Source organism: Lampetra planeri, chromosome 3 (genome assembly GCF_965212315.1).
Source record: "Lampetra planeri chromosome 3, kcLamPlan1.2.h2, whole genome shotgun sequence".
In the NCBI taxonomy this organism is placed as follows: domain Eukaryota; kingdom Metazoa; phylum Chordata; class Hyperoartia; order Petromyzontiformes; family Petromyzontidae; genus Lampetra; species Lampetra planeri.
The window spans coordinates 27,988,481-28,015,322 of record NC_136109.1 but is presented as its reverse complement, the minus strand read 5'-3'; the positions used below and the strand labels follow the sequence as shown (position 1 = coordinate 28,015,322).

The window sequence follows — 26,842 nt, the reverse complement described above, 5'->3', positions numbered from 1 at the left end:
TCACGGTTTGTGCCGCGCCTCCTTGGGCTACGAGTTTAAGAACCAAAATCGGTCACCCAGATGAACGTCCGGGTGACCGCCGGCGGTCCGGTGCTACGGAGGCAAGGATTGGTGGATCCTGCAGATTTGTGCTCAAGCTGAGAGGTGTCCAGGAGATGGCTGTACAGCAAATGTATGGTTTCATCATTCAATCATTATCATTCATCATTCATTCAGTGCAAAGTTTTAAGTGGACTTTCCCCAGGTGCTCTGGCACCTCCGATTAGCACAATTGGCTACATACGGTGCGAACGAAGTTCAAAATACATCTCTACGTAACACTCATTAATGAGAATTGGTTAAACATATGAATGCAGAAATTGCCAAATCCATCCTGAAATTTAGTCTCAACACTCTGTATGGCTTTCCTGGCCGTATTAAAATCACGCTCAGCCCCTTGTAGATTCACCGCTGAATGTCGGCCTCTCAGCATCGTGTTGATCAAGGGCATTCTTTGACGATACTTCACTGCGCTGCTCAGTGCATGTTGATGAAGGGGCCAGGAACGATCGTTCACCACCTGTGTGAGCCGTGACCGGGAATGTAAATCGGATATCCACGATCACAGCTCATTCCACCACCTTGCCTCCTCCATGGACAAATATCAATCATCTCGTTCTTACTTTCCTGTAAGTTATTGCAATAGGTTATGTGTTCTTTTTTTATATAATTATGATTAAATTGCTCATTGTGTTGTCTCTGATCCGTGTAACGTTTAAGTTTACGAGCCCGACCCGCAGCCCGCGACGGGAGGGAGCTGCTTGCTGCTGCTCGTCTCTGCTGCTGCTGCAGCTGCTGCTGCTGCACATCTTCTCTGCTGCTGCTGCAGCTGCTGCTGCTGCAGCTGCTGCTGCAGCTGCTGCTACAGCTTGCTGATGCTCGTCTCTGCTGCTGCAGCTTGCTGATGCTCGTCTCTGCTGCTTCTGCTGCTGCTGCAGCTGCTGCTGCTGATGCACCTCGTCTCTGCTGCCGCAGTAAAACTCAACGCCGTCACCGCATTTTTCTCCGCTCCTCCGCGCACTAAATCTGATTTCTTTTTTCTTTTTCGTGATTCATGTCACCGCTTTTGAGTTGCACAAATTTATTCCTTTGTCAAATCTTGCACCGCTGATTTTGTTTTACGCGCACCCCACCCCCCTAATCCCCCTTCCTCACCCCCCCCCCCCCCCCATCATAAGTTACCCAGATCTCTCTTTAAAAAAAAAGAGACTTGCCGTTTCAATGTTCTTCAATGTTCAGTATCAGTAGGCCCTCATCATCATTATCATCAGCCATGGTCCATCCACTGCTGGATAAAGACCCCCCCCACCCTACGAAAGGCTGCTGCCAATCTCCCACAATCCGTGCAACGACGAGAGAGGGGCCCTCGCCTAGGTCAGGTCATTGGTAAAGGAACTCTCGGATCGATGAATCAATCACGGCAACGGATTACGACACAGGCCGTGGTTGGACCTCGCGGCACGCCTCGGCGACAGTTTTGGGAAAGCGAACGGACGACGACGAAGATGATGATGATGACGGTGATGATGGTGGTGGTGATAATGGTGGTTGTGGTGATGATGGTAATGATGGTGGTGATCATGATGGTGATGATGGTGGTGATGATGATTGTAATGATGGTGGTGGTGGTGGTGATGATGGTGATGATAGTGATGATGGTGGTGATGATGATGGTGATGATGGTGGTGATGATAGTGGTGGTGATGATGGTAATGATGATGATGATGATGGTGATCCGATTATGGTGATGATGGTGATGATGGTGATGGTGGTGATGATGGTGATGATGATGGTGATGATGATGATGGTGATGATGATGGTGATGATGATGGTAATGATGATGGTGATGATGATGGTGATGATGGTGGTGATGATGGTGGTGGTGATGATGGTAATGATGATGATGGTGATCCGATGATGGTGATGATGGTGATGGTGGTGATGATGATAATGATGGTGATGATGATGGTGATGATGATGGTGATGATGATAATGATGATGATGATGGTGATGATGGTGATGATGATGGTGATGATGATGGTGATGATGATGGTGATGATGATGGTGATGATGATGGTAATGATGATGGTGATGATAGTGATGGTGATGATGGTGATGATGGTGATGATGATGGTGATGATGATGGTGATGATGGTGATGATGATGATGGTGATGATGATGATGGTGATGATGATGGTGATGATGATGGTGATGATGGTGATGGTGATGATGATGGTGATGATGATGGTGATACATTGCGACGCATTGGCGGCGCTTCCACCGCCACGCAGAGCGACTGCCTTGCACACGGCAGAGGCGGCGGAGGGCAGCGACTGCCACGAGGAGGTGGGGGGAGGTGGGGAGAGGTGGGGGGAGATGTCCGCCTGCTATAACGCGGCGCGGACACACCGGGCGAACGAAAAGAAAGAAAAGACGTCCACACCCCCCCCCACCACCACGGCCAGCCCCCACCCCATCCCCCCAGCCCCCCTCGTTTTCGTCTCGTCGGGCGGCGCTTCACATCGTCCGGTTCTTGGAGACGCGCGGCGGCGAGGGGATGCGGGGCAGGAGCGTCGCTCCGCGAATGAAAGAATCCCAACGTGCGGTGAGAAATGCCAATTTATTTGCGTCATTTCCCCGCCTGATTGCTTGCGGCTCCTCGACGCGGCGATTGTTGGGCGGAAGGGGCCGCGGGGGAGCGGGGAGGGCGAAGAGGGGGGGGGTGAAGGAAGGAAGGAAGGATGGGAAGGAGAGGTGGAGGAGGAGGAAGAAGAAGAAAAAAAAGTACGCGGTTTCCATGGCGACGAGCGGAGTATTCCGCTCACGCAGGCGGCCCGGCGCGTGAGGGGGCACCAGAGGGCCCCCCCCTCCATCCCCCTCTACCCCCCCACCCACCCCCCCAACCCACTCCCCTCCACATCCCCCAACCCACCCCCCTTCACCCCCCCACCCACCTCCCTCCACCCCCCACCATCCCCAAACCTACCCCCCCCACCCACCCCCCCAACCCACTCCCCTCCACCCCCCCACCCACCTCCCTCCACCCCCCAAACTACCCCCCCAACCCACCCCCCTCCACCCCTCCACCCCTCCACCCCCCAAACTACCCCCCCAACCCACCCCCCTCCACCCCCCCACCCACCTCCCTGCATCCCCCAACCTACCCCCCCAACCAACCTCCCTCCACCCCCAACCCACTCCCCTCCACCCCATCCCCTCCACCCCTCAACCCACCCCCCTCCACCCTCCACTCCCCCCGCCCCCACCCACCCCCCTCCACTCCCCCCGCCCCCACCAAGCCTCAACAATTCGCCACCGCCTATTTTCTGTCCGATCGAGTTTCTGTCGCGCAAAATCCAAGCGCGCCGCTCACCCGCACGAGGAGAGAGACGCGTTCGCGTCACGCGCTCCCCTTTTCTTTGCTTTTCGACATTCACGCACCGTGGCGTTCGTCGCGTCGCCGCGGGGAGGGGAGTGGGCGGGGGAGGGTTCGATCTCCCCCGGCGCGGCAGCTGAAACACCACCAGGGGGCAACATTACGAAAGCCCCGAGGCGTTGTGCGTCGATTGGTCGGGCGCTCGGTGCGTGGTGGGCGCATGGGTGTGGGTTGCTCCCACCTCGTCCAAGATGTCCGGGTCCTCCCCCCACACCCCAAAATAAACTCTAGAGAAGGTTTCCAGGGCTCCCTCTGGTGGAGGCGCCTCTATCTGTCAGCAGTGACGCGAGCGAGCAGTTTGCAGCGCTGCGCCTTTGCCTTTAATTTGAAAAAAAAATCAACAACTTTAAAATGTCATCTTACAGGAGAGCGTCGCCTTATTCAGCGGGGCAAACTCGCTCGACGTTTGAAAATGTATCATCATAATTAGCAGCGGCAACAGCTATGTTCAATCCGCTGCTGCATGATGGCCATCTCTAGTTCGAGAAATGCAGACTATGAAATAAAAAATTTAATTGAAATTCGAGTGCCCGTTTCATTGTAAGCGCTCACAAAATACAGCACAGCGGCAAAGGGGAAACAAACAGAAAAATGCATCTGTCCAAATCATTATTCGCGATCGGCCGCTGAGCAAGGAAGTAATGATGTCGTAAATTCGGACGAGGCCGTAAAATAAAATATCGCGGCGCGAGTCTCGGGCAAAAACACGGCACGCAAAGCTGTTACAGGAAGACAAAAAATACGAAGCACGCGCCTAATTATCGCGAGATTCCATTTTTCCGCGCGTCGAAAAAAAAAACCGGAACGGAACAAACACCCCCCCCCCCCCAAAACCCTCTCGGCAGGAACGCATCCATAAGTCGGAGCCAATAACGACGTCAAAGTTACGACTGCGACGACGCAATGGACAGCGGCTGCGCACGCGACCGGCTGATCGGCGTTCACAACCGCGGTGCTGCTCATGAACGCACGGGCGTGACGGCGGTGACGGCGGAGACAACACGGAGGGGTCGGGGAAGCGGCGAGGGGGCTGGGGGCGCGTTACCTCCAGCTTGTTCTCGATGTAGTCCCCCAGGCCGATGACGATGATTCTGCAGATACTCTGCAAAGGCAGAGACGGGAGGAGGGATGGGAGTTAGCGAGAGGGTCCGCAACGCGAGCAGTGGACGAGAGTTTGGGAGGGGTGGGGTGGTGGGGGTGGGTGTTGTGGGGGTGGGGGTGGTGATTGGGGGGGGGGGGGTGAAAAGGCAGTGGTTAATGTCCGGGGCTAAGTCCTGGAAAATAATTGCCCGGATGTGCAGTCCAGGGGTGTTTGGGGGGGAGGGCTCCATACAATGTTCAATGAGAAATGAAGCCTGTGTGGGTGCATTCAGATGCATTTTAGTCATTGGCATGATCGCGACAAACATCGAGTCTTCATCAGCCCGCACGTCCGATCTGCACGGTTGGCTACGTACGGCGCGAAAGTTCAGCAACACACGTACAAGATACGTCAACATCGTACACATGTATCATCACCTGTGTCATCATCACGAGCTGACACGACCATCGGCATTCAGAATCAAGCGGCAACGAATCTTCCAGCTCAATTGAGTAATGGGACAGTGGTCATCTCCAGTGGCAGCCGTGAGCCTGTGGGTGGCAATTCCACATTGCCATGACAGGAGCCGGTATTTCTACATGATAACCGCTGTTTGCTACATACAAATTGGTACTCATACAATAACCCCTGAGGAGTCATAGACTGAATTGGCATCGTGGAAATATTATTCGAGGTGTTATGATGTATGGGTCCATCGATTAACATCGATTAGGGTCGCTTGTGTAAAAATCGACGGAATGCGATTCGTATGTACATTGCATACAACATGTGTATTTTGACATTTGCAGCCGTAAGTTGCTGCTACATCACCACGTGTGTTAAAAACAATAACATCGAATTCGTAAAACCGATTCCCTATGCTGACATTTTTTAAAAGACGCTGTGGAAGGTGGTGGGTAGGGTGAATAGTTTAGTTATCCCCCTCGATTTCAATTTATTCGCATTCATTTATTCATTGTTATAATTATTGCACCACGGCAACAGCTTCAAAAACAAAGCCTTCATTAGCGGACGACCGATTTTAACGCGCGCGCGTGCGCATGCGCACAATCGCACCTGCGCGTGCAGGATGCACCTCCGGTGCGGAGGTGTCTCGCTTCGCTTTAATCTCACCGGCCCGCAGGCCGTGGCGCGTTCACGTCGGTGTCTGCCGCTTGGAGCGGGTGGGTTCGTCGTACTTACATTAGCAACGCGCTTCTGCTTGCGGATGGAACCGCCGTGATTTGCACATGGATGTCAGTGTAGTTACGACAACAACAACAAGATTAATAAAAAAAAAACGCGCGCGCCCGTGGCTTATGCAGCACTTTCCCACGTGCGTTTGTATCCTGAAATCATTTGCAGAGGATACTACTTTTTGGCGCTCGTTTTGTCTTCGGCAACGCAACTTTACGCTAAAGTTTAATTAATGTTCTTCTTGTTTCTTTCGGTAAAGTCACGTAGAAGGGAAGTAATAAAATAAGAAAAATAAAAGATAATAAAATAATTCTCACGACGTTTCGGCCGCAACGCAAGCAGCCGTCCTCAGGTGGAGACCAGGTCTGTCGGGGAGACACCTGAGGACGGCTGCTTGCGTTGTGGCCGAAACGTCGTGAGAATTATTTTATTATGTTTTATTTTTATTATTTTATTACTTCCCTTCTACGTGACTTTACCGAAAGAACCAAGAATATGAATCCCTGCAGTCACGAAAGCTTTAAATGGAAAATTAATTAATGTTGTAGCAGTGTTTATTCGAGTGATCATGTCGCCATGTTGCAGGGAGACAGAGAGAGACATAACGGCCCTTGTAAAGCGTTCATAAACAATGCAAAGTAGTTGCCTGCTCAAATGCGCATGGAACAGCACTCATCTCCTGAGCCTGTGGTGAAAATTCCACATTCCTATGGTCGGAGGCAAGTCTATCCATAAGACAGCTACTGCTGGCATCCCCACACATTGGTACTTATTGTATCAACCCCGGAGGGATGATGGGCTGAGTCGACCCCCAACTGAGATTGTGGGTCAATTACTCCACTATTGCACTACTAGGCTGGATGTATTTATTTAAAAAAATATATGCTTTAATAATATTCTTCTTTTCCTATGCATTCATCAATCAACGCATTATAACTATCATAAACTCACGTAATTTTTACGAATGCATTTTTAAAAAATCCCCTGCTATAATACGTCTAATCAGCACGATAGTCTTAAATAAATAAATAAAAATCCGCTTGTCGTCGTGATTATTATTATGATGACCCCTGTTTTATTTGCACCGCTCGATTATTAACGACACAGCGGCGGACGTTCGAAGGCCCCCCGTGAGCGGCGGCGGCGGCGGCCTTTGAGAGACGTGAGCCCCCACGATTGCAATCTCGCTTGCCACGGGGAGGGCTATTTTACTGGTAGGCAGGCAGCCCAACCATGAGAATCGGAGCGAGCGAAGGAGCAATGCTAAAACACTGCCAGCGCAGTTGCCAGGAGTCACGGCTTGTGACCTCCCCTGCCGTCTACCCCCACCCACGAGATCCCAGCCGTAACATTTCAAGCGGTGGAGGAGGAGGAAGGGGAGGAGGAGTGGGAGGAGCAAAAAAAAATCATTTGTCATTCAAGCCGCGTCGCACTTGGAGGCACCGCGTGTCTTTCCTTGCAAAGCCGAAGCCGCGGCACGCCAACATTTTGGAGGGGACGGTGCGCAAAAAACCCCAGGGCGCTACAGCGGGCGGGATCGACCGAGGGACGCTCGCGATCCCAGAGCAAAACACGAGATGCTCTATAGTAATAGGTTTTTACCCTTTCAACTGGTACAAAAACTGACACCTTTATACAAGGCATCATGTTTGCAATGACCACAACACAAACAGTCAAAATGCAAACAAAAAGAAACAACTCTGATGATGATGATAATGATATGCACTGTCCTTGAAGTTGATTGGTCCACACCCGAGACAGCTTTTCTTAGAGATGCTCTATCGGCGATCCCGCGGAATGCTTGATCGGTTTCCCGTAGATCGACGGTGGCCGAGGTGTGGCGGCCGAAGGGGGTGAAACGCGCCCAACGGCGATGAGATCGACTTGGGGGCTGCGGGAGGAGCGAGGTGCGTCGTCTCTTCGCGGATAAACGTGAGAGACGGTGACGGCTCGCGGCTTCGTCCCGTAGTGGATAGATCACGACTCAGGAGGACGATGACGAACGCTGTTTAATTTGCTGCGATGTGCGTTCTCGAATCCTAAGCTGTACCGAAGTCGGCATGGAAATTAAAATGCAGCACATTAATCGCACGTAGTGTCACGTGCATTATCTTTTTTCAAGGAGTGGGCTTTTGAGGCAGGGTTGGTGGATCATGCTGAGATCGTCACGTGCGTGATGATCATCCCCTCCTGCTGGGCTACGAAGTCACTGGCAGCTGGCAGAATGGGACATGAGGTGCCGACCTATTTGTATGGATTTTGTGAGTGGTATCTCTTCATACGCGAGGGTATTTTTATCTGGGTCTCCTCCCACACCCAATACACTCGATGATGCATCGGTTGAACATTTTAGTGCAGAACCCCTGTGGTAAAAACGCCTTGATGCTCGCTGCAACTTTTCTAGATAATAAAAAATAATTTGGCGCATTGGGATCTACGGAAGAAATGCGCCTTACAAAATGTTAATTATTATTATTATGATTATTGTTCTACCATGCCTCGCCACGCTGGGCATTGTGGGTTGGTAAAGGTGTGCGCCCAGGATCGGCCGAACATAAAACTTGCTGGGTTCATCGCACAGTGCGCTAACCACTGCGCCGGGTGAAACACGTACGTTAGAATGATTTACTATTAAAATGCGAGCCTTACTATTTTCTTTTACACAGGTCTACCTTGAAAAAGAGACACTTCGTCGCAATGGGATCTCAACTTCTAACTATAAATAACCTGCACCTCCGATGAGCACGTTTGGCTATGTGCGGTGCGAAAGAAGTTCAAAATACATACATACATGAAGATCATTTATGATTCATAATATACTTTTTGGGGGGTCAGATTGGGTGAGTAAACTGCGTTGTAAACCCTTCTCCACCCGACACGGCTAACTAATAAAGCTGCCACGTGATGAATAAACATGGCCAATGTATTACTGCATCAGCAGCACAAGCGCTGTTACGTTCGAGAGTGAGCTCACAACATTTAACAATGCAGTGCGACATTTCGCTTATACAACCAGCATCATCAGGCAGTTGCCAGAATTGTGAAGATGTCCTCCAGTCCTGGGCCTTTAATACGTGGTGTGATGTCATCAACGTGCAGCCACAAGGGAGCAGGAAGTGGCAGGCAGTGATACCCAGAGGCGCCACGATGGCGAGATGTTAGCTACCTCGCCTGGTATGCAGGAGGTTGTGAGTTTCACCCAGATCCTGACGCCTGCTGTACATTTGGAGTTCGCGTGTCTCTATCCCCGTGGTCGCGTGGATTTTTCTCACGGCTCTCTCAACATTTAGAATCAATGCGCGTTTAGAGTGTTTGGCTGCTATAAATGTTCACGTGATAAACCACTTAGTTGAGCTATTATTTGTGGTCAGGATGCTTCTATAAAAAAAAAAGTATTTGTTTTAGTTAATTAGCTAGTCATGTATTCGCATAACTTTACTGTTTGACGTTTTCCTTCAACCCTTGCGTCTCTTGATGTACACCGACCAAGCGATTAGTTTCGCACGTCCAACTTTCCCCCACGTCCCACCCACTCCGGGGTGAAAGCCTCCCAGCGCCTTAACCATCCCCCGGTCCTACGCTGCCTCAACCCACCTCGCTGTCTCACACAATCTGATCTCATCGCTCCATCTCCACGGGGGCCCGCCGTTCTCTAGGATGTGTTCCCCTCATTTTTGACTGCCGTGCCGTCACCGCCAGATTAGCGCACGGGTCGTCGTCCTCGCCAGCAATAGGTCATGACCCAAGCCCTCCGACTCTTTGTTACCAGTCCATATGATGTCTCCAACTTGTCAGGGTCCTCTGATTCGTGCCTCTCCTCGTCCCGTCTCACTGTCATTTACAGATTGCACCTCTCCACGCTTCCTTGCGCGCAATGTCGGCTCTCATTCCATGACCCTTAAGTCAGAGAGTCCGCGTTCATCAATTCACTATGGCAGGTGAAATGCGCACAGATTCATAAACGTTCTTCGCATCGTTAAAAATGTGATGGTAATTACGCACATTGACATCAGCGGCGCTCTTTAGCGACGTGAACGATGACACGGATCGTCGCACGCGCAACCAGAGCTGCAGGCAGACGGACGGCAGCTGGGGAGGCGATGGCACGGCGGTTAGCACGCCGCTCTACGGACCCAGTAGCCAGAGTTGGATTCCCCTGCCACGGCTAACATTAAGAGGCGAGCGCCATCCGCATGGGTCTTCGCCAGCACTGCACTCCGCAGAGTGACGAAGTACGGTCAAACACCATCCTATGATCAACATGGCTCTGGGGAGGGCCGCAATTCCGCCACGGGATCGACAAAGGTCTGCGTTCATTATCCCGCGCTACGTTGCGAACAACACCGAGAGCCCGGGGCGAGATCTTTTGGAGCGCGCCCTGTCGTGGATGGCACCTCTCTTGCAACTCTGCAATGGGAGGTTTCCCAACCGCGCTTACCATGCCGAGGAGTGCAGCACCCAAGCAAGCCCTTCATTTTAATTACCATTAAAGACGAACAAAAATCCCTCCCCCCCCCTCCCCCCTCTTACACAAACCTTCAGCAGCTCCATCATTATCACCAGCTTCACGGGCAGGGCCAAGTCGTTTTTAACACGTGCCGCTTTAAAACTCACACAGCCCTTAATTAAAAAAAAACATATATTTATAATGACTCCTTCGAAGGGATATTCAATAGCTCGTGTAAAAGGCTTGAAAGTGATCTACCGACGAAAGGCGTCGCGATGCGTCCGAGGTCTAACGAGATCACTGCTGGCTGAGCAAAACTGCAGGGAAAGAACCCCCCCCCCCCCCAAAAAAAAAAACTTGCCCCACTCCGTCAAACGGCGCGGCTGCTCTGCGCGAGATAAAGTGCAACGTTGTCGCAAAAATAAAGAGACAGAGAGAGAGAGAGAGAGCGGTGGGGTTGGGGGACGGTGACTGTCGGCTGAGGTGGCAGACGCGCAGCGACGCTATCTCGCCCGGAGCGAGATACCTAGCGCAGGGGATATCAGTCTGTGCCGCGCGGTCCAACGCGACGCCGAATCGGGCTCTCCCCCCCCCCCCCCCCCATCAGACACCTGTTCCCATGTCCGTCTCCCGATGGTTATCGGCGGCGCGGAAGATAGAGGGGGAGCCGGAGGTTCGCTCGTGCGGGGGGTCGCCGTTGTCGACGAGGGGACGGTGGTGGTGGGGTGAGGGGGGGGGCAGTGGAGGGGGGGATGGAGGAAGGGACGGTGGCATTCGTCATTTTGCGCGTTTACCTCCACGAAGAAGACGGTGAGGATGAGAAAGCTGATCCAGTGCATCACTGCCGCGGTGTCGACGGCATTCCTGACTGCGGGGAGGGAAGAGGAGAGAGGAGTAAGGTGAGATGGGGGGTGGGGGCGCAGGAGGTCTTGGAAGAGAACAGATGCCGAACGACACGTGGTACAACCCGACTTTTTCAAAATTCTTATTTAGATCCGCTTTGTTTGTTTATTTTGTCGTCTTTCCCCCGCACCCCACGATTGTCGCGGTTGTGCTCGACGTACGGTGCGAAAGAAGTTCAACACACGCAAGGGTTTTGTGCGGTCAGACTTTTGGTCGTGAGCTGTGGCAAACGTTCTTTGGGAATTCTCCCGGGTGAGCAGAGTGAGATCGTTTGTCGAAGTCGTGGAAGGAGGAGGACGAGGAGGGCTCCCCCTCTGCCCCACAGAAGTTGACATCACGAACCAAAATGTGATGGTCACTTCAATAAATGTATCTCTTCCAAAAAACGCTACGTAGGCACTTGTTTATTATACCCTGAGTACTTGTCATCAAAGTGTATTGTTCTTCCGTCTGTGATTGGAGCCAGATTTCTAATGAATGATTAATTCATGCACATAAACAAGTCCATTGTATCCCCATCATCCTGATCACAAACCGCTCGGACGATTCAGCCAGCCTTAGAAAATAATAAAGTTGTCGCGCTGTCTGGCTTCACCGTAAAACCACGTGGACAAGTAATTTCTTCGCATGTACATTGCATGTGTACGCGTAGAAACATTGCCATCGCAAAATGATAGATATGCTGACGACGTAATTTTTTGTTACCTTTTAAGATGTGGGGATTTTTATTTTTGCTTGCCCATTGGTGACTGAGCTGATACTGGAGACTCGCTACACCTGAGAATCTTGTTTAAGCGTGGGCAGGTGACCCGATTTGAGCCCGATATGCAGACAGAATGTTATATATATACTGTATATACAATGCACTTATCGTAGCCTCAATGCCGCGGTCACATTCCTTTAATAGTTTAATAATGTGCATTAAAATATCTTTCAGAGTGATGCGTGCATTATTCAGAGCCACGAGCAGCAGCTTATGTAAGGAGCGAATCTGTACAACGCATTATTATTGTTATAAAGAGGCTAACATACAACAACAACAAAAATAATACACAGCAATACATGATTATGACCCAGACGTGTCTTTAAGCCAGAAAAAAATATCCATAAAAATGCAACAGAAGCGTTGTAATGAGGCTAACGAATGGAGACACAAATTAGCCTCTTCTTGCGCAGAATGCGCGAGAGTACATTACCGCATTGAAGAAGAGCACACGCAGCTTTGATGGACGTGACGTGCACACGGGTGCTTACGTGGCAATGACCAAATCCATTACGAAGAATGTGCACCGAAAGTAAAAGAAAAACCATTGAAATTTCGCTCGTCAAAAGAAAAATCCCGCCAGGTCAGTCAGCGGCGGAGTGAGCGGCTCGCGATCGGAGGGTTGACCCGTCCCATCATGCCTGTGGTGTTGATAAAATGGGTACCGCTTTGTCAGGGAAGTCAACAGTGATTGATCGATAATTATATTCGCCCCTGTCATCGGAATGAGGAATTTCCAGCACAGGCTCAGCCAGAGCTTTGAACGGGGGAATGGAGCACCGATGCCTAAATGCGCATTTGAGGAGGAAATCCATGTGGCTTCTTGGCTCGTCAACATGTGGCCGAGTTGACGAAGTGACCTTTGCAGCTCCATTGCACAAACAGCATTCTGCATCTCCGCGTGTCAATCTAAGAATCCGTTTAGTCAAACAGCCTATTGGCTTTCCAGACCAACATTATCAATACTATCAAGAAGCATGTGTTTAAGCAAGCGAATTCTGAACTGGTTTCAACCTTCTGGGTCTCATCAGCAGAGTCAAGCTTGTTAAACAAATGACAATGGATTGCCACACGTTATTGGCAAGACCGCTCCATATAAATGGACCCCAATTGGTGCAAACAGTAAACGTGAGTATCCTTTTGCTGCTGCTGCTGTTGTACCAATAACGACTCTTTGCCACCACAACCAGAAGCTGTGAGAGAAGATCTTACGTCTCTGGTCAATTATTCAACTTATTTAAGGTCGAGGGCTCATCATGGCCAATTCCGTTGATGCCACTCCACGCCTCTCCATAGCTGTCGTCCTTTTGCTAAATGTTACATTAAAACGAAATCTATTTTTACTTTACAAGGTAAGGCCCACTGGAGCAATATAGCTCTTTTTGGAAGCTACCTAGCTGTCACAAATGTTAGCTCAACGAAGTGGCTCGTCACGTGGAAATGTATAGTAGCCATGAGATCTGTTTTGGCCCAGGCCATAAAATAGCATAGTTCGTAGCTTAAGAAGTCAATCATTCATGTCCCTGGCAAGGTGGCTCGCGCACTGCGCTGTGAACCCGCCCGCCTGGGTTCAATTCTCGGCCAAGGCTGAGTAACATCTTGAGCTGATTCCAGGCCTGCTCAAACAATCCCCTTGACTGACACGGCATGGGGAAACCTCTCGTCCAGCAGTGGATTAACAAAGGGCTGTAAATAAAAAAAAATGAATAATTATTAAACGTATTATTATTATGTTTACACTGTCACTATCATTCTTTGGAGACAACCATCGATTTAATCAGCAATTTAACGAAGATGAAAAAAGGCGCTTGGATTTTTTAAATCACAAAAGCAATGATTACGTGTCACCGAGTGATGGTGGCAAAGATTAGAAGATATATTTTTTACTGGTGTGGCTGAGCTGGAGAAGCATTCCTATTGAACTTCCGAACGAATGGATATGTTTTATGGCCCCTTCCCTATGAAGCCATGAGATGTGTTTTGGGCCAGGCCATTTTTATACCTGTCACTGGAAAAGTAATTTAGCGCTGTGCATTTTTGTACAAAAAAAAACGTCTATTTTTATTTTGTTGTCGTGGCTTGCGGGGGTTAGGGGAGGGGGGAGAAGGCGAAACAAAAAAAATCTGGGGAGCTGGATATAGACCACTGCCCCTGGTGAACATCAACAGCGTGGGGACGAGCTGCTGCTGCTGATGCTGCTGCTGATGCTACTGCTGATGCTGCTGTGGGTTCAGCTTAATCTGCAGTTGCCGTTACTTTGCTGCTGCTACTACTGCTGCTGCGACTGTTTCTGATGCTACTTCTGCCACTGCAGCTAATACTGCTGCCGCTGATACTGCAGCCGCTGCTGCCGCTAACGTCCCTGTTATTGCTGCTACTGTTGGCTACTGTTGCTGCTGTCTGTTGCTGTTGCTGCTACTTCTTCTGATGCCACTCGTGCAGCTACTCCTGCTGCTGCTGCTACTGCATTACGCGTTGGGTCACCAATACTCCGTCGTATGCGCGCTGTCAGTCTGCAGCCTTTAACGGAGGTGGTTTGCGTCGGCGTGCCGCTGCTTAGTATGTCAGTCAGGAGGGTTCTCTCCACACTGCCGGTTCGTTCACAATGGTCTCCGTTCCTCGCCTGCGACTAATCAAACACTCGCACCCCCCCCCCCCCCTTCGCTTTCTGTCGAGGCGCAGAGGGAAAAAGATGAAAAGCCAAGATGAAAGTCAAGAGACCGGTCTGCGCCACGTACAATGTATATAATAACAACAACAAAACATTGCATCATAAAAATACACAGCCACACACACACACCACGCACGTAGGGACACACACACACACATCGGAGAGCGAGAGATCAAACTGAATGTAATCTCGAAATGGAAAACCATTTGACGACGCACATCGCAAAGGCAAAAGCTCACTGAATTTTATGTCGGAGACGAATTCAAACGGGCAGGAATATCGAAATGAACGGCCCTCCTACACTGTGTGCCTCCGGGGGGGGGGGAGCAGGGTGGTGTGACATTAATCTGGTCAGCTACTACTATCTATTGGGCGTTTCGAAGAAAAGACGCCATTGCAGTGATGAGAGGGATGCAGATATCAGGGGTGCGGCTATTGGCAGAGAGAGGTTCCGGCTAACAATGCTGATGATTCGGGATCCGGGGTCTAGGGGTTCCTCAAGGAATCGCGTGCCAGGAACCATCTCCTCTTTACCCCCCGACCCACCCCGGTCCGCTCGTAGCGATCTCTGCAGAGCGGCACAGCGGAAGAACGCCTGTCCATGACTCTGGATCGTAATTCTGCACGGTCACTCTGGATCACCGCTCTCGCCAATTACTCTGGATCCTAACTCTACATGGTCACTCCGAATCTCTGCTCTAGCCCGTTACTCTGGATCGTAATTCTGCACGGTCACTCTGGATCTCCTCTCTAGCCCGTTACTCTGGATACTAACTCTACACGGTCACTCTGGATCTCCCCTCTAGCCCGTTACCCTGGATCCTAACTTTACACGGTCACTCTGGATCGTCGCTCTCGCCCGTTACGCCGGATCGTAACTCTGCAAACATTGCCAAGTGAGCGGTTGGCCACATCCACCGTGGCACGTGCGCTGGAGGTTGCGGAAGTGGTTGCGGCAGTCGCGGTAGTGGCAGTAGGAGAAGGGGGGGGGGAGTTACTCACACTGCAGGATTCGAACGTCGATCAGGAGCTCGAAGGTGAGCAGCAGAATTACCAGAACCACCGCTGCCACGAGGAAGCAGTTGAGGCGGTAGCTGAGGAGCATCATGTGCCAGAGCTGGGCTCCTCGTCGGCCACAGCAGGGCCGGGGCCACGTGGGGCTTCGAGTGGAAGGGGTCACGGGGGTCACGGGGGTCACGTTTGGACGGTTGGTGGTGGTGGTGGTGGTGGTGGTGGTCATGTAAGGGGTTGGGGGATGGAGGTTGGTTGGGGTGGGGTGGTCATGTAGCGGGGGTCGTGGCAAATGTCATGGGTCATGCGATCGATCGGGTGGCCACGGATGCCGCGGGAGACCAAGAGGAGATGGGAGACCCCCCCCCCACGGTTGAAGGAAATGCGAAGTTGTTTTAAAAAAAATTAATGAAGACCATCGAAGGATGGAATGCGTCGAGTGATCGGTGTCACGAGCAGAATGGGGTGCACAACGTAGTGCAATGGGAATATCAGAACAATAACAATGGGATGCACAAGGTAGAACAATGGGAATATTGGAACAATAACATAACAATGGGATGCACAAGGTAGAACAATTGTAATATTGGAACAATAACAATAGGGTGAACAAGGTAGTACAATGGGAACATCAGAATAATAGCAATCATTAAAATTATGATGATTTTTAATGAGTATTATTGGTCACAAAGAAACATTGTATCATATGGTAGGTGGGTGAAATACACATATCAGAAGCTCTCCGAAAAGAGTCCGGATATTTATGACAATTGACACCACGGGCGAGCATGCGCGATTGTTTCAAAACACAAGAGGATGCGATGTTTTCATTCGCGGGCATCGAGCAAACCATTTCAGAGCAAATGCGAAAACACCATGAATGTTTTATGGAAGGGTTAATACAGAGAGAGAGAGAGGAATGGAGAGAAAAGGAAGAAAAATTTAAAGAAAAACACAGAGGGGAAAGAAACAGGGAGTCAAATCAATGCTGACATCAAAGTTGTCAACGCGAGTGCAATTCTTCAGCAGCTGCACAAAGTCACCAGGAAGTTACAAAACCAGAAATAAGAAATATCTCCCTCCACCCGCGCCCCTCACCATGCCCCCCCCCCCCTACAGCAGCAGCGTGTGGGGGACAGGCCCCGGGTGCAGCGGTTGATTCAGTGGTCAATGTGAGTGCGCGGAGAGGAAGCATGAATCTCCGCGATCCAGCAGATAAAATCCCAGGACACCACCGCCGCCGAACTCCCCCCCCCCCTCCTCCCCCTCCCCTAGGCATCACTCAGAAATACCCGGCACAGCAACTCACGGCCACGTGGCGGTGGCGGCGGCGGTGATGGGGCAAGTGTACGAGCAGACCTTGGAGGTGATGGATGGACAGGTGTGGCGTCATCGATGGCATTGACTGCGGTGACCTGTTTGACCTTGGTCGTGACACAAAGCACAAAGACTGACTGATTCCTCCTCCCGACAAACCTGCATCAGCCCTCACCGCTGTCAAGAGAGCAACATTCAATGTCACGGCCAAGGTCGCGAGGTTATACGAACAACGCTGCCACCGCCGCCAACTCCTCGACGTGACTTGCTTCCTTCGGCGAGATTCAGAAACCGCCGCCCAGTTGACGCTTGACCCGTAGGCTCGTCGCTTAAAGTGCATCGCACCTTTGTGCCGAGGTCTTCCCCTAGGTTCCCTGATCCATGTGTGTCCTCCGCGATGCCTGCCTATAACGTCTTTGTCGTGCTAATAATAACAGCGGCTCATCTCGCTGGGGGTCGATAAAATGATGACCTGTCAAAAGCGGTTGCCGCACAGAACAGGACAATACGGTGCTCGTCGCAGAAATGTGTAATTTCCACCACTGGCTCAGGCCAGCAGTGACGACGAGAGCCACTCCGTGGTTCATTCATTTGCTTTGATTGCCAGAACTCGTCGGGAGTACGACGGCACTCTTCAAGGTGTTACCTTGTGACCACCCCCCCCCCCCTCGGGCGGCTGGGGATTGTGAAAAAGTGGCGAATCTCATTGAATCGCAATGCAAGAGGGAGAAATTTATTAAGGAACAATGAATAGATTCATTTCCGTGTAATGCCCGTCCACAGGAAGCTCGTGCGTTCAGGCGCTACATAAATCCGAGTTGTAATTGTATTTTAATGCATTTTACTCTTGCATTAAAATAGAAGAGGACAAAAAAAAGAAGCCCCAACAGCATTTAAGCCACAGTCAGCAATTATAACTCTGCCAAATGATGCCACCAGGGAATGTTGGAGGCTGGCCATGAGCACAAAAGGCCAATTTACAGCATATGCAGAAAAAAAAGATATATTGCCAACGAGGAATCAAAGTATCACAAAGCCAAATACGTGGTCATGATCCCGTCTATAAAATAAAAAATATATGTTTTCCTTGTGCTTTTTTCAGTTTTTTGTTTGTTTGTGTGTGTGTGGAAGGTGTAAGTGGGGAACGGTAATGTAGCATTTAGCTACAAATCCAGCGGACCGGGTTCACAGCCAACACCAGTGACGATTATCTGAACCGGTCCTGGGCCTCCCCTAGGTCGACTCAGCTTCAAATGAGTACCTGGTGTGATGTGTAAACATAGCCACGCGGGAGACAAAGGCGGCCGGGCGTGGCGTTGGCCAACCACAATGCCGTGCCGGCATTCATAGATGCTCGCTAACAGCACTTGCCCCAACTGTCTGTTCAGGTTATACGGGGGATCTTTGTATTTGGTGTCAACGTTAAGGGTGTGCGAATCACCCACGCGTGGGCCCTACCAGCCGACCAACCAGCGGAGTAGCTCTGATCCCGCGAGCCGCGGGTCAAAGCGTCCACCCTTTGATCTGCCCCCAACACACCCGCCGACGCGATGGTCAATCTAATCGGGTGCTCGATTAATTTTGCCAACAATCCGTGTTGTTACGATTGCCGAGACTGGGGGGGCGGGGGGGGGGAGAAATGATTGCATTCATCGCGGCGGTAATGGGCACTTCCCTTCACTCGCGTACGCCTTATTTAAACCGCTCGGTTCGTGTTTATTTTAATCCCCCTCGTGTTTGCCGTGAATAAAAAAAAAATTAAGCCCCCTTACAAGAATAGAAATTGTGTGATGGCGGCCCTGTGAATGCAAAGTGATTTATGGTTTAGTTATGTTGCGATCTTGACAGCAAAGCTTATTAGGCAATCGCCCTGAAAATATGCCACGTATAAAAATGTTTATCGTATCAGAGGGAAAATGGTTTGCAGCGGTGCTCGGACGGCGGAAGATTTAATCAGAATGACGTAAATACAAATACGCCGAAAGAGCACGCGTGGGCCTGGCTTGCGGGCCGTTAGTCGTGAAAACACGATCAATCTTCACTTGGCGTGGGCACATCGCTGATCCATCAGTGGCGTTGGTCGTGGCCGGGTGGCCGGAGGGGCGAGGGGGGGAGGGAGCGGAGGGGGGGGGGAGGTGCCTCTGCCAAAGGTGCGCGACAAAAAAATTGGCTGGGGGGGGGGGGCGGTTGCGGCTGAAGTTTAACGACGAAGCGAGCGACATGGCGGCCGCGTCGTCGCCGTCTCTCGGCCAAACGCACCGCGTCCCCACCGCCGCACGACGCCGGCATCGTCAGCGGCACTGGCCGACGGAGGGATGACACTTAATTACGAGAGCGCAGCGGTGGTAGTGGTGGCGGTGTGCTCGAGCCCTCCCCAAAGCAGATCAGGCCGCTCTCTATCCCTGCAGCTATGAAATAGAGGGCGGTGAACTTTGAACCCTGAGGGAAATGATCGCGCGGCCGAGAGGGCTCGGCGGGCTCCTCTCGGCTGTAATTCTCCCCTTTTTTAAGGCGTGTTTGCGTTTGTTAAGAAGGGCGCTCGTCGATCGGGAGTGAGCAGCGGGCGGGCATGCGTGCGGGCGTGCGGGCGAGCGGGGGGGTTAATCGGAGCGATCGTCGACAGCCGTGGCGGGAAACGAGGATGCGGAGAATTAAACCGAACCTGAGGGCAGCGCCGAGCAAGTGGAGCAGAGCGCGACACTGCAAATCATCCAATCTTGCAAATATCTACTGCCCCCTCCCCCGTGCCCCTCCACTAACCACCCACCAACCTCGCCGCGCACACCGACAGCGGCGACGCTGTCGTTCCAGCGGCCTCCGACAAATCACTTCACTGCCGAACGGCCACGGATGGGATCTATGCCAATTTTTTAGAACATTAAAAAGGACATTGTTTGCCAAAAAGGTCAGGAATAAAAAAACTAAAATTGAGTACGGAGGACTATTCATTTGAGACCTCTCTGGCGCGTGCCGCCAATAAACAGGATGCTGAGGCGATACAAAAATAAACCACGACACGGTACTACATGCTAATGTTGCTGTTGTTTATGAAACAAAAATGCAAATAAGAAAAGTATTGAACGCACGACATCGGTGATCAGCACTTCACTGACTGCCGCACGATGACAACGAGAAGATGACTGCCCGAAGATTGTCATTGATGTTGATGACAACTTGAAGATTGTCATTGATGTTTATGACAGTTAGAAGATTGTCATTGATGTTGATGACAGTTAGAAGATTGTCATTGATGTTGATGACAACTAGAAAATTGTCATTGATGTCGATGACAACTAGAAGATTGTCAATGATGTTGATGACAGATAGAAGATTGTCATTGATGTTGATGACAACTTGAAGATTGTCATTGATGTTGATGACAGTTATAAGATTGTCATTGATGTTGATGACAACTTAAAGATTGTCATTGATGTTGATGACAACTTGAAGATTGTCAATGATGTTGATGACAACTTGAAGATTGTCATTGATGTTGATGACAGTTAGAAGATTGTCATTGATGTTGATGACAACTTGAAGATTGTCATTGATGTTTATGACAGTTAGAAGATTGTTATTCATGTTGATGACAGTTAGAAGATTGTCATTGATGTTGATGACAACTAGAAAATTGTCATTGATGTCGATGACAACTAGAAGATTGTCAATGATGTTGATGACAGATAGAAGATTGTCATTGATGTTGATGACAACTTGAAGATTGTCATTGATGTTGATGACAGTTAGAAGATTGTCAATGATGTTGATGACAACTTGAAGATTGTCATTGATGTTGATGACAGTTAGAAGATTGTCATTAATGTTGATGACAGTTAGAAGATTGTCAGTGATGTTGATGACAACTTGAAGATTGTCATTGATGTTGATGACCGTTAGAAGATTGTCATTGATGTTGATGACAACTTGAAGATTGTCATTGATGTTGATGACCGTTAGAAAATTGTCATTGATGTTGATGACAACTTGAAGATTGTCATTGATGTTGATGACAGTTAGAAGATTGTCAGTGATGTTGATGACAACTTGAAGATTGTCATTGATGTTGATGACAGTTAGAAGATTGTCATTGATGTTGATGACCGTTAGAAGATTGTCATTGATGTTGATGACAACTTGAAGATTGTCATTGATGTTGATGACAGTTACAAGATTGTCATTGATGTTGATGACAGTTAGAAGATTGTCAGTGATGCTGATGACAACTAGAAGATTGTCATTGATGTTGATGACAGTTACAAGATTGTCATTGATGTTGATGACAACTTGAAGATTGTCAGTGATGTTGATGACAACTAGAAGATTGTCATTGATGTTGATGACAACTAGAAGATTGTCAGTGATGTTGATGACAGTTAGAAGATTGTCATTGATGTTGATGACAACTTGAAGACTGTCATTGATGTTGATGACAGTTAGAAGATTGTCATTGATGTTGATGACAACTTGAAGATTGTCATTGATGTTGATGACAGTTAGAAGATTGTCATTGATGTTGATGACAACTTGAAGATTGTCATTGATGTTGATGACAGTTAGAAGATTGTCATTGATGTTGATGACAGTTAGAAGATTGTCAGTGATGTTGATGACAGTTAGAAGATTGTCATTGATGTTGATGACAACTTGAAGATTGTCATTGATGTTGATGACAACTTGAAGATTGTCATTTATGTTGATGACAACTTGAAGATTGTCATTGATGTTGATGACAACTTGAAGATTGTCATTGATGTTGATGACAGTTAGAAGATTGTCATTGATGTTTATGACAGTTAGAAGATTGTCATTGATGTTGATGACAGTTAGAAGACTGTCATTGATGTTGATGACAACTTGAAGATTGTCACTGATGTTGATGACAACTTGAAGATTGGCATTGATGTTGATGACAACTTGAAGATTGTCAGTGATGTTGATAACAACTTGAAGATTGTCATTGATGTTGATGACAGTTAGAAGATTGTCATTGATGTTTATGACAACTTGAAGATTGTCATTGATGTTGATGACAACTTGAAGATTGTCAGTGATGTTGATGACAACTAAAATATTGTCAGTGATGTTCATGACAACTTGAAGATTGTCAGTGATGTTGATGGCAACTGCAGCAATACGATTGCGTTGCGTCGCTTGCAATATAATTCCTGACAGGTGTCTCCGTGTCTACCTCCTCCCATTCCGTCCCTTCTCTCTCTCTCTCCATCTTCACGCTTCTCCGTGTCGCGTCATTCATAGCTGTGGACCACTCGACTGCTGCATCTTGTTGCACCCGTCACCTGGAACTCCGGGAACCCTTGTTCTTCGTGTCTCTCTACCGGTTGTTGTTTGTTTTTGTTATTGAAAATGAAAAGAAGTCTCTCATTTTTACTTTCGGCTTTGCTCACTATTCGATTCCTAACGATCGCCTCATTTTTTTTCATCAATGTTTAAAACGTCTACGCGGACATAAGTGGGCCCCCCACAGCCTGGCACTAACCCCCCTCCTCCTTGAAAGACGCTGTAATTTGCGATGGTTCGAGCGACGCGAGCACGATTGGAGCGACGTCTTGGCGACCATGGTGCTGGTGGAGGGATCTGCATCTCCGTGGTGCGGGTGGAGGGATCTGCATCTCCGTGGTGCGGGTGGAGGGATCTGCATCTCCGCGGTGCGGGTGGAGGGATCTGCATCTCCGTGGTGCGGGTGGAGGGATCTGCATCTCCGCGGTGCGGGTGGAGGGATCTGCATCTCCGCGGTGCGGGTGGAGGGATCTGCATCTTCGTGGTGCGGGCGGAGGGATCTGCATCTCCGTGGTGCGGGTAGAGGGATCTGCATCTCCGTGGTGCGGGTGGAGGGATCTGCATCTCCGTGGTGCGGGCGGAGGGATCTGCATCTCCGTGGTGCGGGTGGAGGGATCTGCATCTCCGTGGTGCGGGCGGAGGGATCTGCATCTCCGTGGTGCGGGTGGAGGGATCTGCATCTCCGTGGTGCGGGTGGAGGGATCTGCATCTCCGTGGTGCGGGCGGAGGGATCTGCATCTCCGTGGTGCGGGTGGAGGGATCTGCATCTCCGTGGTGCGGGTGGAGGGATCTGCATCTCCGTGGTGCGGGTAGAGGGATCTGCATCTCCGCGGTGCGGGTGGAGGGATCTGCATCTCCGCGGTGCGGGTAGAGGGATCTGCATCTCCGTGGTGCGGGTGGAGGGATCTGCATCTCCGCGGTGCGGGTAGAGGGATCTGCATCTCCGCGGTGCGAGTGGAGGGATCTGCATCTCCGTGGTGCGGGTGGAGGGATCTGCATCTCCGTGGTGCGGGTGGAGGGATCTGCATCTCCGCGGTGCGGGTGGAGGGATCTGCATCTCCGCGGTGCGGGTGGAGGGATCTGCATCTCCGTGGTGCGGGTGGAGGGATCTGCATCTCCGCGGTGCGGGTAGAGGGATCTGCATCTCCGCGGTGCGGGTAGAGGGATCTGCATCTCCGTGGTGCGGGTGGAGGGATCTGCATCTCCGTGGTGCGGGTGGAGGGATCTGCATCTCCGTGGTGCGGGTGGAGGGATCTGCATCTCCGTGGTGCGGGTGGAGGGATCTGCATCTCCGTCGTGCGGGTGGAGGGATCTGCATCTCCGCGGTGCGAGTGGAGGGATCTGCATCTCCGTGGTGCGGGTGGAGGGATCTGCATCTCCGTGGTGCGGGTAGAGGGATCTGCATCTCCGCAGTGCGGGTGGAGGGATCTGCATCTCCGCGATGCGGGTAGAGGGATCTGCATCTCCGCGGTGCGGGTAGAGGGATCTGCATCTCCGTGGTGCGGGTGGAGGGATCTGCATCTCCGTGGTGCGGGTGGAGGGATCTGCATCTCCGCGGTGCGGGTGGAGGGATCTGCATCTCTGCGGTGCGGGTGGAGGGATCTGCATCTCCGCGGTGCGGGTAGAGGGATCTGCATCTCCGTGGTGCGGGTGGAAGGATCTGCATCTCCGCGGTGCGGGTAGAGGGATCTGCATCTCCATCGTGCGGGTGGAGGGATCTGCATCTCCGCGGTGCGGGTGGAGGGATCTGCATCTCCGTCGTGCGGGTGGAGGGATCTGCATCTCCGCGGTGCGGGTGGAGGGATCTGCATCTCCGCGGTGCGGGTGGAGGGATCTGCATCTCCGTCGTGCGGGTGGAGGGATCTGCATCTCCGTCGTGCGGGTGGAGGGATCTGCATCTCCGCGGTGCGGGTGGAGGGATCTGCATCTCCGTGGTGCGGGTGGAGGGATCTGCATCTCCGTCGTGCGGGTGGAGGGATCTGCATCTCCGTGGTGCGGGTGGAGGGATCTGCATCTCCGTCGTGCGGGTGGAGGGATCTGCATCTCCGTGGTGCGGGTGGAGGGATCTGCATCTCCGTGGTGCGGGTGGAGGGATCTGCATCTCCGTGGTGCGGGTGGAGGGGTCTGCATCTCCGTGGTGCGGGTGGAGGGATCTGCATCTCCGTGGTGCGGGTGGAGGGATCTGCATCTCCGCGGTGCGGGTGGAGGGATCTGCATCTCCGTGGTGCGGGTGGAGGGATCTGCATCTCCGCGGTGCGGGTGAAGGGATCTGCATCTCCGCGGTGCGGGTGAAGGGATCTGCATCTCCGCGGTGCGGGTGGAGGGATCTGCATCTCCGTCGTGCGGGTGGAGGGATCTGCATCTCCGTGGTGCGGGTGGAGGGATCTGCATCTCCGTCGTGCGGGTGGAGGGATCTGCATCTCCGTGGTGCGGGTGGAGGGATCTGCATTTCCGTCGTGCGGGTGGAAGGATCTGCATCTCCGTGGTGCGGGTGGAGGGATCTGCATCTCCGTCGTGCGGGTGGAGGGATCTGCATCTCCGTGGTGCGGGTAGAGGGATCTGCATCTCCGTGGTGCGGGTGGAGGGATCTGCATCTCCGTGGTGCGGGTGGAGGGATCTGCATCTCCGTGGTGCGGGTGGAGGGATCTGCATCTCCGCGGTGCGGGTGGAGGGATCTGCATCTCCGCGGTGCGGGTGGAGGGATCTGCATCTCCGTGGTGCGGGTGGAGGGATCTGCATCTCCGTCGTGCGGGTGGAAGGATCTGCATCTCCGTGGTGCGGGTAGAGGGATCTGCATCTCCGTCGTGCGGGTGGAGGGATCTTCATCTCCGTGGTGCGGGTAGAGGGATCTGCATCTCTGTCGTGCGGGTGGAGGGATCTGCATCTCCGTGGTGCGGGTAGAGGGATCTGCATCTCCGTGGTGCGGGTGGAGGGATCTGCATCTCCGTCGTGCGGGTGGAGGGATCTGCATCTCCGCGGTGCGGGTGGAGGGATCTGCATCTCCGTGGTGCGGGTGGAGGGATCTGCATCTCCGTCGTGCGGGTGGAGGGATCTGCATCTCCGTGGTGCAGGTGGAGGGATCTGCATCTCCGTGGTGCGGGTGGAGGGATCTGCATCTCCGTGGTGCGGGTGGAGGGATCTGCATCTCCGCGGTGCGGGTGGAGGGATCTGCATCTCCGTGGTGCGGGTGGAGGGATCTGCATCTCCGTGGTGCGGGTGGAGGGATCTGCATCTCCGTGGTGTGGGTGGAGGGATCTGCATCTCCGTCGTGCGGGTGGAGGGATCTGCATCTCCGTGGTGCGGGTGGAGGGATCTGCATCTCCGTGGTGCGGGTGGAGGGATCTGCATCTCCGTGGTGTGGGTGGAGGGATCTGCATCTCCGTCGTGCGGGTGGAGGGATCTGCATCTCCGTGGTGCGGGTGGAGGGATCTGCATCTCCGTGGTGCGGGTGGAGGGATCTGCATCTCCGCGGTGCGGGTGGAGGGATCTGCATCTCCGTGGTGCGGGTGGAGGGATCTGCATCTCCGTGGTGCGGGTGGAGGGATCTGCATCTCCGTGGTGTGGGTGGAGGGATCTGCATCTCCGTCGTGCGGGTGGAGGGATCTGCATCTCCGTGGTGCGGGTGGAGGGATCTGCATCTCCGTGGTGTAAGCGGGGCCAAGCCTCTTCCCATCTCAGCAACAAAAAAAACATGGTCACCCGGGGTGGGCTGGGGGGGCGTTTCTAAGTGGGGGGCTCCCCGAGTGACGCACAGGAGGGGATTAACCGAACGACGATTCTCCGTCAGATTTGCTGAATCGGCAAGAAATTACGACGCGCACGCACGCGTCTGGTGCCTTAGGGGGCTCCCCCATTAGTGGGGACCCCCCACCACCCCCCCCCCCTTTTTAAGAACGCTCCTGGGTTTCCGAGTGTAAGCACAATTTTTGCCTTGCAATTAATCCCTCGCTTAGAGCGCGAAAAGAATTGAGTAACCACGTCTGTGCGCGCGCGCGTGCACGTGTGTTAGTGTGCGTCTTTGGTGCGCGTGCCCATGTGTGCGCGTGTGCGGTCGACGTATATGCGGGATGTATTTCACACCCAACAGTGGGGGATGAAACTACCTTGTCCGCCGACACTTTTTTGTCCGATTGTTTCCGAGCACTGCCATCAGCGGCAGCAGCATGAGCCATGATCTATCCAGAGATGGATGGATGAAAGCCTCACTAAGCCGACTTCATCTCTCACGATGCGCAAAAACCTCATCTAGAATCCTGCACGCGAGCCGATTTCGCCGTTCCATCTCCTTAGCGAACCCCCCCCCCCCCCCTCCGACCCATGTCGGTCCGTCGTTATTTTCCGACCGCCAGCCGTCCACCCCCTTCCCGGCAACTCGCCTGGCCTGAGCCCGGCGCAGCGTTCACGACGGCCGAGACGATGTCGTCGCCCAACTCGCGCGCATCCTCTGTAGTCCGCGTGTTCGTCTTCACGCTTCTCAGCGTAAATTCCCACGTGTTGTCTTTATCTCTATCCCCCCCCTCCCACTAGGTGGAGACTCGGAGGCGATACTCGACGTCGCCGATGAACGTATCTCTCTGTGTTACCTTTGCACACTCTTCGGAGTTTTGTTCCATATTCTTCGGCGAGCTCCAACTGGCGCCGTTCCATGCCAGTGTGGGTGGTGTGCACGGTGGCCCAAC

General features: G+C 51.9%; 1 protein-coding gene across 1 annotated transcript in view; it reads right to left on the bottom strand.

Annotated features, from left to right (window-relative positions):
* LOC144734827 (transmembrane protein 266-like) overlaps window positions 1-26,842 on the bottom strand; it is a 99,673-nt gene that overhangs the window by 60,170 nt on the left and 12,661 nt on the right. The window contains exons 3-4 of the mRNA XM_078617224.1: window positions 10,995-11,068; window positions 4,521-4,577 (exon numbers count right to left, since the gene is read on the bottom strand). Of these exons, the coding sequence (XP_078473350.1) occupies window positions 4,521-4,577; window positions 10,995-11,068 (131 nt within the window). The remainder of the gene's footprint in view (window positions 1-4,520; window positions 4,578-10,994; window positions 11,069-26,842) is intronic.